Raw genomic sequence first — 13492 nt, forward strand, 5'->3', positions numbered from 1 at the left:
GAAGTTTTGAATCAATATGATATTTGTTTTTCCTCTTCATCGAGGTATGTGTGACTTTATGAATAGATTAGATGGAAAATAAGCATTATGGTGGGCCCTACAAATGTTTTAACAGGGAGAATCATTATCCCCATTGCTATTTGTAGTGTGGTCCACTTGAGCTTTGGATATGACCCATTATTGAGCTCATTATCTGAAATGATCATGCCAAATGGTTGATATAATAAATACATCATTGTTTGGTCCATGCAACTTTGATCTTCTTTAAACCATTCGTACAACTCGGATCTTGAGGAGTTTCAACGCTCGTCTTCGCACGACACGTACCCACACCAGCTATTGGTGGTGTGTAGTACACCAGCCAATCCGCTTCCTACCCTGACTGTATGGGGGCCCACCTTGATGAATGAGTTGTGCATCTATGTCGTCCATCCATTTTTCAAGTATATCCAATTCTCAAGTGGATCATACCACCGATAGTTGTGGTGATTGACCATTAAAAATTTATCGTGGGAGATAAAAGTTTTGTATCTTAGGAGGCTCATCACCCTAGCGTAGGTTGACAGTATAGATACAACGTCCCAAACCACTATGTCCAATTCTTGAAACTTTTGGATTGTATCATTAATGGTTATCAATAGGCCTCTCCAGTGTATGTAGGTGCTCCAGATTCAAGCAGACATGATCATGCATGGTGGACACACACGGTTGGTTGGCTATTAGTCTAGTTCGGTTGACTCGGGAGAACCTCGGCAAAATCGATATTGGATGCAAGCATCCCATGTAGTCCGACTACCGTTGGTTGCCCGCATTCAGTCTGGGTCAATCGGACTAGTCTGGGACGGCCGACTCAATTATGGCTGCCTTCGTAAATTTATGGTTTGTCGGCAAACCCAATTAACAAAATAATCGTAATTAATCAAAATACTAATAAATTAATTATCACGACTACATGAAATTGTACAAACAACAAATCGAAAAAATTCTACTTTGTTTGGGCATTTATCGACATGCAGGTGAATAATAAGAAACATGAGCAACAAATCTAGTAATTTCAATTTACTTTATTATCTAATCAAACATATAGACTTTATTATACATTGATAGAAATTCATGGAAACTAAACGGGATATACGAGTATGCACAGGTTAGCATGCATTCATCCATTCATAACATAAATCATTAATCATGATATGGGGTTCGTCGAATTCCTAACGCCACTTCTAGGATTTGAGTTCGTAAATCAACTTGTCGATGCCTTGCACTATCGTGGTTAGCTCGTAAGGGCACATGCAATCGTCCATCAAGGCCCAAATCTCAAAAAATGGCTTGTTAGTTACCTTTGATTGTCGCTAGAGCAATTTCAGTGATGCGGCGTGGTCACGGCTATGCCATGGGCTACCGGGGATGGGGAAAATGCTCCAATCTACCCATTCCTACACTTTCTCCCCTCTTTTTACAAGTGAAAATTTAAATGGGAGAGAGAGAGAGAGAGATAAATTTTTAAGCTTTTATAGTCTCAGATTTTGTGTGCAAATGGCATTGGGGGCCTTTTTTCCATTATACTTTCCCATAGTGGGCTGGTTTTGGCCCACAGGGTCCTTTTGGGGGCCTGCTGATTCATTTACAATAAGGGCAGGTGCCTCACTATGGGATCTATGTTTCATCACAACCGGGTGGCAACTGGATGCTTCGACTGGACATGGAGGCCCCACTTTCGATTAACAGTCATTGATGATCGATCGGGGCCACGACTATATGGATATGAGTAGGGAAATATCCTTGACTCGTTCCTCAAGTTTAATCAAATCCAATGGTTGAAAAGTCACAACTTCGTGAAAGAGTGGGGCCTATTTCACTTATGTTTCAAATTCACATCTATGAGAGAATCGCGCTTTTCAAGCACTCAGCCTTTGGCCTAAGTTGAGCAGTTTTGAGTACTTTCTTAGTTCGCCACTTACGATGGATGTCAAGCTCACTGAGACGAATGTCTTTCTATAGCCTCGGGTTTAGTGGCCTACTAATGAGCGATCAATATTGCTTGTTCGGATAATCGATGCATTTTTTAAAAATTAAAGACATTATACCTATGGTGTACTCCACCCGAGATTTGGATCTGTGCAATTTTTGGGATGTAAAAATTGATGGACTGCTTGGATATATAACACATTCATCAAGGTGGGCCCATGGCGATTGTAACACGCACCCTCTTGGGAAACATCTTCTCAACTCTCCTGCTTTCGCAAAACTTAAATTGAGTCAATCCAAGCACATCTTATTTTGTTCTTTTTATCTTTTCCTAATGAGACCTTATGATTATATCTTGGTACGTATTTGGTGGCCTGCCCATTAAAACCAAAAACAACCTGACACTATGCTTTGTATGTTTTTAACTGTGCTTTTTTACTCATTTAATATCATGGTTTTATGACTCATGGGATTATGACTTGTAATAAGATGTGTGGGCATTCTACCCGTTGGATTTTAGTCTTTTCTCAACCGTTACTCACTGGGCTCTCCTTAGATGGAATGGCTCATAAAACACTTGATTAAATATTTCAACCCTTTCAATAGAAAGGGGTATGTTTCCATTCATGTTTAAATAACTATCAAAATTACCCATACATTGTAAAAATATAAATGGTTAGATTTCATTAGTCGACTATCCACCATACACGGTGAAATTCATCTTATAAAAGGCTCGGATCATTGGAAAGATGATCAAGATTCAAAGGCGGGTGTTTTCGAGTATCCATAGGTGGTGGAATCCCACTCCGTCGTGAGTGTGTGGGGGTGTGTGTGCGTGTGTAAAAAAAAAAGGCGGTGTATTGGAGTCCTATATACCATACTCATGCAGGCACACATGCCAATATAGCTCACATATGCAGAATCCGACAGTTCCACAGGTGGGCCACGTTGTTTGGATCTTCTGGCCTAAAAATTTGACCGTTTTACTCAAGGTGGGCCACAAAACATAAAAAATACCAAAAGAATTTCTTCAGGCCATCTATTTGTCTGGACAAGTATGGTCCACCTGAGGAGTGCTGCTTAATTATTAAGCTAGAAGATCTACACATTTTGGCCCACCTAATGGAATACCCTGATGTTGCACGTGTGAGGGTCGGTGAACAAGACTCCATGTGCGTGTGGGCATAGCAAAATCTACTGAAGTAAGTCGAATCGAACGTACGACAAGTGTGGCATGTGTCACGCCTTAGGCTGCCGGTTTGGGTACTACCCACCGAGACCTCGCTAGAGATGGATGGTCCTGTTAGGGGATTTGTGGGGCCACTGTGATATATGTGTTATATCTAATCCGTCCTTCCATTTTGAAAGATTATTTTATGGCATGAGCCTAAAAATAGGCATATCATAGTATTGATTGAACCACTAAAAAAGGAAACAATGGGGATTCAATGCCTACCACTGAAAGCCTCTTAGGGACCACCGAAGTTTCCAGTCAAGCTGATATTTATGTCGTCCATTCATCCATGTCTATGTGACATTATGAGCAGATTGGATGGAAAATAAAAACAATAGTGGTCCTTGGAAGGTTTTAACGATGGATGTCATTGTCACTGCTGCTTCCTACAGTGTAGCCAACTCAAACCTTGGATCTCCCTCTTTTTCTATTTCGTGCCCTAAAATGATCTTTCAAAATGGATGGACGGCTTGGATAAAATGGTGGGCCCACAGAGCCCCTTACAAGACTTTCCGTCTCTAGCTAGGTCCTAGTGGGATTAGTACAAGATCCGCGGCTCACGCTTCATGCCAGCTAAGTATGAAAAAATTAGTATGGTAGAAAGTAGATTTTTCAGGTTCGGAAAGAGAGTTTTAGACAAAAATAACCTTGGTTTTCAGGTAAAAGCAGCTAAAAAAGTAGGTTAGTTCGTCCGTACAAGTAGAAATCTACATTGATAAGGTAGGTTTTGTCCGGGTCGAAAAAAGGAAGGTGGATGGAAGGTCACAGACAGCGAGTTGATTTGATATGGTGGACTGCACTAAAATGACTCCTTTTCGACTGAAATTTCGTCAGGAATCCAATGAACGGCGTGAATTTCATCGAAAACATCACTGCGGGGCCCATCGAGCATCACAACGCAGGATTTTTCACATTCAATGCACGTCCAATTTTTTCAGACGTTGCAGGGAGTTATGGCTCACTGTTTGTGGTCAGATGGGTGATCCAAACCGTTTGGAACCTTCAGAGGGGGTTCTTTACCCCAACCTTGGCGCTAAAACAGATTTCTTGGTCATGTACCGTCCCAAAATTCCATCCAAATGCAGGTTGTTCCTTGTGTTTCACTGTGCAAGAGAGAGCTGCGAAAGTGGAGTCGGTTCTCCACTCCAGCCGACCTAACCTTGCAACACCTATAAAAAAAGAGGGAGAGAAGGACGTGAGGGGGGAATCAGATCAGCCGTGGAGGCCTCTTGGGGACATGAAAGTATGGAGAAAGGGAAAGAGAAGTGCACGACCAGTTATCCATCGTTCTTCCTATTCTTTCTCTTCAGTTATTTTTCCTTTTCCCTTATGTTTTTCTAAGACTGTAGCATGACAATGTCAGGCTAAACCTCTTAGCTAGGGCTAAGAGGTGAAGCTTGTAGCGTGATGGGTAGATTTCTATGGCTTTGATTCATGTTTTATGGATTGTCTTTTATTATAGTTTGATATTAAGAAATGCTTTCAGTTTTTAATGGTTTGTTGTAACTTAAATTACAATGGATCTGCGATAGCTATGAGCATGTTCTATGCCTTATAGGGATTGTGAACGTGTGAGCTCATTTATTTGTCATCGTCTCATAGGCATGGTTGGATGATGAAACCCTTCCTAATATTCATAACTTCCTTAGATTGGATGTGGATTGGTTAAATTCTGTTATTCACTTTGTCTCATGGGTATAGTTTTGTGACAGAATGAATTCTAATTGTCACACCTCTTATCTCTTGAAAACTGGATCAAAGGAAGTTCAAATTGGTTTTTAATGAAATATCTTCCAACTAGATGAAGTATGACTCTGATTCTAGTTGTGTTCGTGAATCAAGCATAGATCTCTCTGATCTCTACAAGTGGATCCTTAGAATCCCTAGATTTTTACCTTTGAATTTTACAACTTTTAATTTAAATACATCACAATTCTTCTCTTAAATTCCTTTGGTTTAGATTACATCTTTGTCGAGTTCTAATACTGGTTATTTTCAGATTACGTCCAAGGTTTAGTCCCTGTAGATTTGACCTCAGTCTTACCGAGATTATTACTACATCGTAACCTTATATTTGGGGTGTGAACAAGTTTTTGGCCACTCAGCCAACTCCGCTGAGCTTCCATGCAACGCACCTTCCACCGTACAACTGATTGAGAAGATAACAAATCAGAACGCTTGTCTAGTGATCTTTCTGTGGGTGGTCCAATTTTGAAAGAAAATCATACCAATCGGATATACATCCATTTTAAGGACATGAAATTGACGTTGAAAAATGGTGAACGTTTTCTGCACTCCAGGTAGTGACAGGTAAGTTGCTACAACAGTGTAGTCTTCAAATTGTGGGCCATACACGGTGGGGGACAGTAGATGGACGGCACGGATTGATCATATTCCCTACAACAGCCACTGACGAAGGTAGGTTGTACGGGGTTTAGATGCAGACCGTTTCACTGAATCATTTCCCGCACAAGCGGGCTCTCATGGTAGAATACTCGCTCATCGCAATTTCTCGGGATATTTTCAGATTTTTACTTTTTACTCGCGATAATATCAGGAAATTCCTTCTTAAAACAAAATCTTGAAAAAATCGCGAGAAAACAAAAACACCAAACATTAAAAATATCAAGATATTATCACTATAAATATCGTTTAACGAATTTCCGCGATACTTCCAGGGGTAGACAAGGGCTGCGGGCCGTAACCTTTTTGTTTCTAGTGAGAAAATGGCATTTTCTTAATATTTTCAACGCCTAGGGTTAAGTCCGCTACTAGCGCACCTTATTAGGTGAGAGAGAGAAGCTCATTCCACGAAGAAACATTGATAGTGAAAAAACGCGTTGTTGCTGATGAGCCGCGCCACCTGCGTACGTTAGAAGAGAACCCTACTGTAAACCGAAGAAAAACCAGTTCTGAGATCTTCTTTTCTATCTTTAATTGATTCCTGCGAGAATAGAATCAGGGTGCGCACGTTAGAAAAACGATGGCGGGAATGATACCCGGAGTGGAGGTGGCCCGAAAGAGAAGGATCCACCATCAACATCTCGCCAACACGCGCGAGCCTTGTTTTCTGCGTTCTCGTATCGCACCGTCGACAACGACGGCCATGGACGAAACTGCCCTCAAAGCCCGTACAAGGCTCGAAGAAAAGCTTCGAGGCATTGGTTACAGGTCCATCCTCTCTCTCATCTCTTAATTGTAGCCTTCTATTTTGATTACGATCCGACAGTTCCGATTATTCGGGGCTGACCGAGATTCCATGCGGGTGAATATGTATACACCGAAGGATCGGTGCATGTACTATGCAGCTTGTAAGGCCCTCGGAAGATGGTGAGTGCATACACCAGTTGTTTGGCTAGTAGTCGGTGCTATATGGGCCCCACCATGATGTTTATGTTTTATCTACACCGTCTATCCATTTTGGCCTAATTCTATGAAATGATATGGAAAAAATAGATGGACGGCGTGGATGAAAGACATACATCATGGTGGGGCAAACAAAGCACTGACCACTAGCCATTGGCTGGTGGTAGGGTCAGTAGCCAATCCGTGTGCCAGGTGGAGATGATAAGGAAGATTTCTCCACGGGACAAGATACATGGTAGGGTGATGGATTGATCCGTTCGAAGTCTGTAACTCTCGCGCGAGTTGCTTGTAACCCCTGTTGCTTTAGATATGCAGGGCCCACCGTGATATCCGTATGACATCTAGTCCGTTCATCAATTTTGTGGGGGTGATATCCGTATGTGATCTCAAAAATGAGGTGGATCCAAGACTTAAATCAGCCGCCGCGGAAACAGTGGGGATGAAAATACCTACCGTTGAAACCTTCATAAGCCCCACCTTGATCTATATATACCATCCAAACCATTCATAAGTGGATTCCCACCAGGACGGAATAGACAAATATCATCCCGATCGGAAACCTCTGTGGGTAGAAGTAAGGTTTTGATGGTGAGTGTTCAATCCCCACTGTTTCCTGTAGAGGGGCTCACGTTATTTTTGGATCTGCCTCATTTTTTTTCGGCCATGGCGAAACTGATGGACGGTATGGATTTCACACAAACATCTAGGTGGGACCCACAGCGCTTTGGATTACATGCTATCTCAGGCTGAAAGTCGGTTGGGTTGGGTTGGTGCTCAACCCTAGCCCAACCCAAGGTTACTATACCTCAACGTTAACCCAACATCGGGTTGGGAATTCTCAACCCAAGCCCAACCCAGGCGAGCTCGGTCGGGTTAGTCGAGTTGTTGATGTAGATACATGCTAATATTTTCATTATTACATCAGTCAATCATATTTCAATACACATCTCATTTTTTGTATCTATAATTTTATTAATTATATACGTAGTTACTTATTATAAAAAAAAAACTTCATTTCTCTTAAACAAACAAGCTAAAATATAAGAAAACTATTCCTTTAAAAGTCGTGTTGTGTAGAACACAATCTATTTGGGAGAGAGAAATCCGGCATATCTTATTAGCTTGAGTCATTGGAAATGATGTGGACCAATGGGACTCGATAGCACTGAAATTTTCTATGCCTTCGGCACAGACCTCAACCTGAGCCTAACCCAAGTTTTATAGGGTTGGTGTTTGTATAATCCAAGCCCGTGATCGAACACGGTATATCCTGCCCAAGCCCAACCCAATGTCGGGTCGGTCAAGGGGCGGTCCGGTTGAACCCGCCCAACTTTCAGCCCTAATGCTATCCTCTCGTAGCCGGGCTTACACGCAACTCGCGCCCAGGTTTAGCGCAGCGTACGTAAACGATCGACGGGGGGTGGGATCAAGGGGAATCGGTACTAACTCCAATACGTTGCAGCGTACCGAGTAAACTCTGTGAGGCCCACCGTGGATGCATGTCTTATCCTGCCGTCCATCCGTTTTTTTTTTTTTTTCAGATCATTTTTGGGTATGAGCCCAAAATTGAAGTATGACACCTCGATTGAAACATATCACAAGAAAGAGAGTGAGGATAATGACGTCTCCACCGTTGAAATCTTCCTAGGCCTCACAGTGATATTTATATGTCATCCAACCTTCTATATAGGTCACAAACGCGTTGATGATGGGAAAAAACAAATATAAGCTTCGTCCAAAACTTCTGCGGCCCCCGCGAACTTTTCAAGTGTAGGTGTTCAATTCACACTGTTTCGTGTGGTGTGGTCCACTTGATCATTGAACATGCTTCACTTTTGGGCCCATCCCATAAAATAAGCTTGTAAAACGGATGGACGGCATGGATAAAACATACACGCCGTCTAGCCATTTTGCGAGAGGATTACGGATAGTCAAGGAGGCTGGGTAGAAGAGGTGATCAGATCAAGTGTGTTTATTCCAGCCGCTTTCTCATTCTTCAGAAAAGCTGTTGTCTCCCTGGGAGGTTGGAATTGACCATCTATCACACATATGTTCATGTGTTCCATGTATTTGAAAATCCAAACCGCTTGTCAAATTCATCATCACAGAAATCCCATTCTACTGAAATTTCAAGTGAATTGGATACTTGAGTGGGCCACAATCTTATCAAGCTGGCAATGATCTTAAGCATAAATCCAGCCATGGTATGCTTCTGATCAGGAGAAAATGTGTTTGTAACCCATTATCAATGACACCCAAACACGCCCTTAGCTTACAAATTGCATTTCGTATTACACTTATCATTTATGCCAGCTCTACTACGAGCATACTGACCTTGCATTGCTATCTGAATGGCAGATGGAGTAAAAACCAGCCTAGCAAAGATGGAGAGTCGGACCATGAAGCCGGTGCAAGCAAAGCCGGAGTGGGCGTGGGGAGAATGGAAATGGCGTTTCATGTGGACAGAAGGAATTCAGTGAAAGTGGTGTGTGCTGTTTGCCTGGATGAGATCCGGGCCAGACAGATGGTGATAAACCTCCCATGTTCCCACACCTACCACTCTCATTGCCTTCTACCATGGCTCAATGTTCATTCACATTGCCCTTACTGTAGGACCAATGTTCAATCTTGATATTTCGTTAATGTGCTGGTCCATTTCTTTTGATGGGTTGATTTTATTAGTCGACCATCGAGGTTTCATGGCACCCTCTTTGACTGTACCCTTATTCTATTATATTTTCAATACATGTCTTTTTTCTTCCTTTTTTTGTACCTATGATTTTATTAATTATAAAGAAATTTATTTTTTCTAAACAAACAAGCTAAAATATAGGACAACTACTACCTTATAAGTCATGTTGTGTAACACTCAATCTATTTGGGAGAGAAATCTGGTATATTTTATTAGCTTGAGCCACTGGAAATGACATGAACTAATGAAACCCGGAGGCTAGGGGTGTACATCGAGCCGAACAAAGTCGAGCTAGCCTCAGCTCGACTCGACTCAGCCATCGACTGACCTTAGCTCGAACTCGCCGAGCTTGACTCGCCAGCTTGGCTTGGTTCAGTCAGGAGCTCGGGCCAGCTCGGGCCGAGTTCGATCCAAGATTGAGCCAAGTTTGCCATTGAGGCATTTCCACAAACACCTAGACTACACCTTCAAAATCCCCATGTATGTGAAACAAAAGCAATGTTTTTCCAATGTGTCTTCTTTGTAGCTGTCTTCCAATTGCAGGGGCGGCTCAACATTTTTGGGGGCCTTAGGCAAGTCGTAAAAATGAGGCTTTTTAGTTTAAAAAATAAAAAAAATTAATAAATTTAAAATTAAACCATAAATTTGCTTCTTACCTTTTCAGATGCATATTTTCTACTAGTCATTTTAAATATTAACAAGTTGACACAAATAAGGAATAATAATAATAATAGATAAATAAAAGCTAATTGATATAAATAATAATTTGAAATATAAATTCTTGAACAATAGAACTAACGAATCCTAGATTTGTTGAAGCAGCAACAACCAACGGATTAAGACTTTGAGAAGCTGGTTTGCCGATTATTTGAGAAGTTGTTTTGCAGATATTGTTTAGCAAAACACTAAGAAATAATTTGAGATTGAGAAGCTGCTTTGCTTAGAAAAAAGGTTGGTTGTGTTGTGCGATTGTTTTGTTGTTTAGCAAAAAGAACATTCCACTACTAATAATCTAATTAGACATTAGTGTGCCACTGTACCATTAGAAAAATAAAGTTAGAATTTAATTTAGAAAAATGACGTTGGAATTTAATTTTTTGAGAACTTAATTAGCAATAAAGTAGGTAATTGTGGTCCTAGGTTTTAGGAGAAGAATTTATTGGGAATGATGCTATTATTTTGAAAAGATACAATAGAGTTAGACTGTTATTATTGATAGTGCTAGTTTCTAGGATTTATTTTTTATTTTCAATTTCAATTTTTTAAACTAATTTTTAGATGTTCTTATTTTGTAGGCCTTTTAATAAGTTTTATTTCAAAAAATTTAAGCTTTTTTTTTCTTCTTCTTAATTTTAATTTTGCTATAATATAGGACCTTCATAATTAAGAAATTTTAATTTTGCTATAATATAGGGCCTTCATAATTAGGGGGCCTTAGGCGATTGCCTCACCTGCTTACCCCTTACAGCTGCCCCTGTCCAGTCGGACCACCTGTGCAAAGCTCTTTGACATCTGCTTCATTAAATCTCCAGAGAAAGGTACTGGATTCCTGTGCTCGATGCTAGCGGTTGCTGGGGCAGCCACCAGGTTTGCTTGTTGTCTGCCTTCCTCTCTTGCATCGCTTTTTGCCAATCCTCGTGGAAGTTGAAGTCATTAAGGATTGACATGTCAGGTTCGTAGTTCTTGAAGATGTTAAGCATCTCGAGACCCTATTCCAATCCAACCTTCAACTTGAACAAAAGAGCAAAAGAAATCCAATCAGAAATATGAAACATATAAGATCTGTAAGGGCATGCATCACATGCAAACTAGAGGAACTGCATGCTGTATTGACAGTCATTCACTTTTCGGGCCCTTAAAAACCTTGCATAAGCTTGCAAACGCATTAAGCCTGATTAAGTATTCAATCCAACACTCAAATATACTTGGTGCACGTCATGCACCAGTACTCACTAGGTGGATTCCCCCAAAGATTGCGAACAACATAAAAACCAAGTAAAACCTTGCCACCAGCCACACTTCGTTGAGTCATTTTATCAAATGCTTGGTGAGCAACATCAATGGCAAGGTAACCGAGTCACCGAACTGGTTCGATCTGAGTTCGACACGAGCTGGATTCGACTCTATTAGTCAGCTAGCGATTACTGAACCAACATAATCAAGAGCAAGTAAATGTATTATTAACACCTTGCTGAAAAGGTAATTGATACCAAGGTGACTTGAATCATCAAACCTTGACCCAAAAAGGTATTCCATCAAAGGCTACAGTATTGACGAGGATGTGGACAACCAAATGTTGATAAATTGGGCCGATATACTTGTTAAGGAGTTTCTGGAGGGATTGGAGCATGGAAAGGGACCTAAAAACCTTTCATAATGGGCTAAATCTATAAATCCATCAATGGACCATGCATTGCGGCACCCATGGCCGTGTTTCACTTTTGGATCTAGGTCTTTTGGTGGTATTTACTTAAAGTTATGAATTTTATCTTATTTTTGGACGAATTTTGTTTTATTTTTTCTTTGCTTATACCTCACTTAAATAGGGGTATTTTAGTCATTTTCTTTTAAATTAAGATTGTAGGGCCCATGATTATAATATTTAGTTGATGTTGGATGATCTTATGAGTCAATAGGAAAAGAGAGAAGAGATGAGGGGAGAGAGAGAGAGAGAGAGAGAGAGAGAGTTTTAAAGAGAAAGTGTCTTATATGTCTTGGGTCTCAAAACCCTAACACTATTTTATTATCATGTTATAGCACAAATACATATTCCTCAGGAGAACAAAGCATTGTGCACATGCACACACTCAAAAACCCATACATATAAAATACCCTACCAACTCTCTACTCTCGCCCCTCAAGTTGGAGCATAGATGTTAATCATGCTGAACTTGCTGGCATTACAATGAAGAGCATCTCAACTGAGAGATTTAGTGAGAACATCTGTTAACTACTCGCTAAAGCAAACAAAAGGGGTTATAATTTGCTTGTTAGCGACTTTTTCACAAATAAAATGGCAATCAATCTCAATATGCTTCATACGCTCCTGAAATATTGGATTGCTAGTGATGTGAATGACAACTTGATTGTTACAATACAATGGAATAGGACCTAATAGAAAATAACCATGCTCCTGTAGAAGGTTACGAAGCCAAAATAGTCGAGCTAGGGCTTGCTCGAACTCGGTTCGAACTCATTTTCGAGCTCAAAAAATTAGCTCAACTCAGCTCGAGCTCAACTTCGAACCCAGTCGAATCAAGCTTTTTCGAGTCCAGTCAAGCGAGCTATCCAAGCTAGCTCTGTTTGTGTACACCCCTACCGACGGCATTGGAATTTTCTATGCCTTCAACACAAATGATCCACACTCAATTATAATTTATAAAGAACTTATATATCAATTAGGTTCGGGTTGGTTCGAGCAACCTAAGACCTCGACCGGTGCCTGACCCAAGTTTTATTGGGTTGATATTTGTATAGCCCAAGCCCGACACCGAACCCAATACATCCTGCCCAAGCCCTAGTTAGGTTCAGCCCTAGTGCCACCAAGCTTTAGAACTATGATTATCAAACGGGCCTTACTTTTACACCATCCCAAATGGCAGCGGATTCAGTCAGTCAAAGAACACGGAGCCCACATTAATATATTTGTTGCATATCAAAGTCGTGGATCCATTTTTCCATATCATAAGTGGATCCAAATCTCAAGTGGATCACACCACATGAAACAGCGTTAATTAACCATTAAAAACTTCTTGTGAGCCACAAAAGTTTTTAAACCAAGATTATATTTCGTTTCATTCATCTAGGTTTGTGTGACCGTGCCAATAGATTGGATTGAAACATAAGCCTTATAATGGCCCTACAAAGTTTTTAATGGTGGACATTCAGTCACCACTATTTTCAGTAGTGTAGCCCATTAATATTTGAATCTGCCTATTTCTCGGAATCATGCTGCAAAATGATCTAGAATAATGGATGAATGGTGTGGATATACAAAAAATTCATCAAGGTGAGCCCCACGTTGGCTGCCTGACCGAACTTAGCCTTACCCAGGCTTGACTGAATCCGCTCCTACATAGAAAAGGACTTGAGTGGCCACACTCGCTACGGAAGTGATGTCACTAAGTTCCGTGGGTTCAATCATGATCTATGTTTTGTATCTACACTGTTCATTTATTGGGAGCGATCATTCTATCGCATAAGTCAAAAAATGAGCCAGATCTAAAGTTCCA

The 13492-nt window shown here is 40.8% G+C and overlaps 1 protein-coding gene across 1 annotated transcript; it reads left to right on the top strand.

Annotated features, from left to right (window-relative positions):
* Positions 1–5976: 5976 nt before the first annotated feature.
* Positions 5977–9313, top strand: LOC131249393 (E3 ubiquitin-protein ligase SGR9, amyloplastic-like). Its single transcript, XM_058250147.1, has 2 exons — positions 5977–6373; positions 8927–9313. The coding sequence occupies exons 1-2, from the start codon at positions 6186–6188 to the stop codon at positions 9198–9200; spliced, it is 462 nt and encodes a 153-aa protein (XP_058106130.1). The 5' UTR covers positions 5977–6185; the 3' UTR covers positions 9201–9313.
* The last annotated feature ends 4179 nt before the right edge of the window (positions 9314–13492 follow it).

Source organism: Magnolia sinica, chromosome 6, assembly GCF_029962835.1.
Source record: "Magnolia sinica isolate HGM2019 chromosome 6, MsV1, whole genome shotgun sequence".
NCBI lineage: Eukaryota > Viridiplantae > Streptophyta > Magnoliopsida > Magnoliales > Magnoliaceae > Magnolia > Magnolia sinica.

What these genes read in the sequence shown, in the direction of transcription:
- LOC131249393 (XM_058250147.1), top strand. Translation starts at nt 6,186, where the DNA reads ATGGCGGGAATGATACCCGGAGTGGAGGTGGCCCGAAAGAGAAGGATC. An exon ending in CTTCGAGGCATTGGTTACAG is followed by an intron (nt 6,374 to 8,926) that starts GTCCATCCTCTC and finishes TCTGAATGGCAG; the next exon opens with ATGGAGTAAAAACCAGCCTA.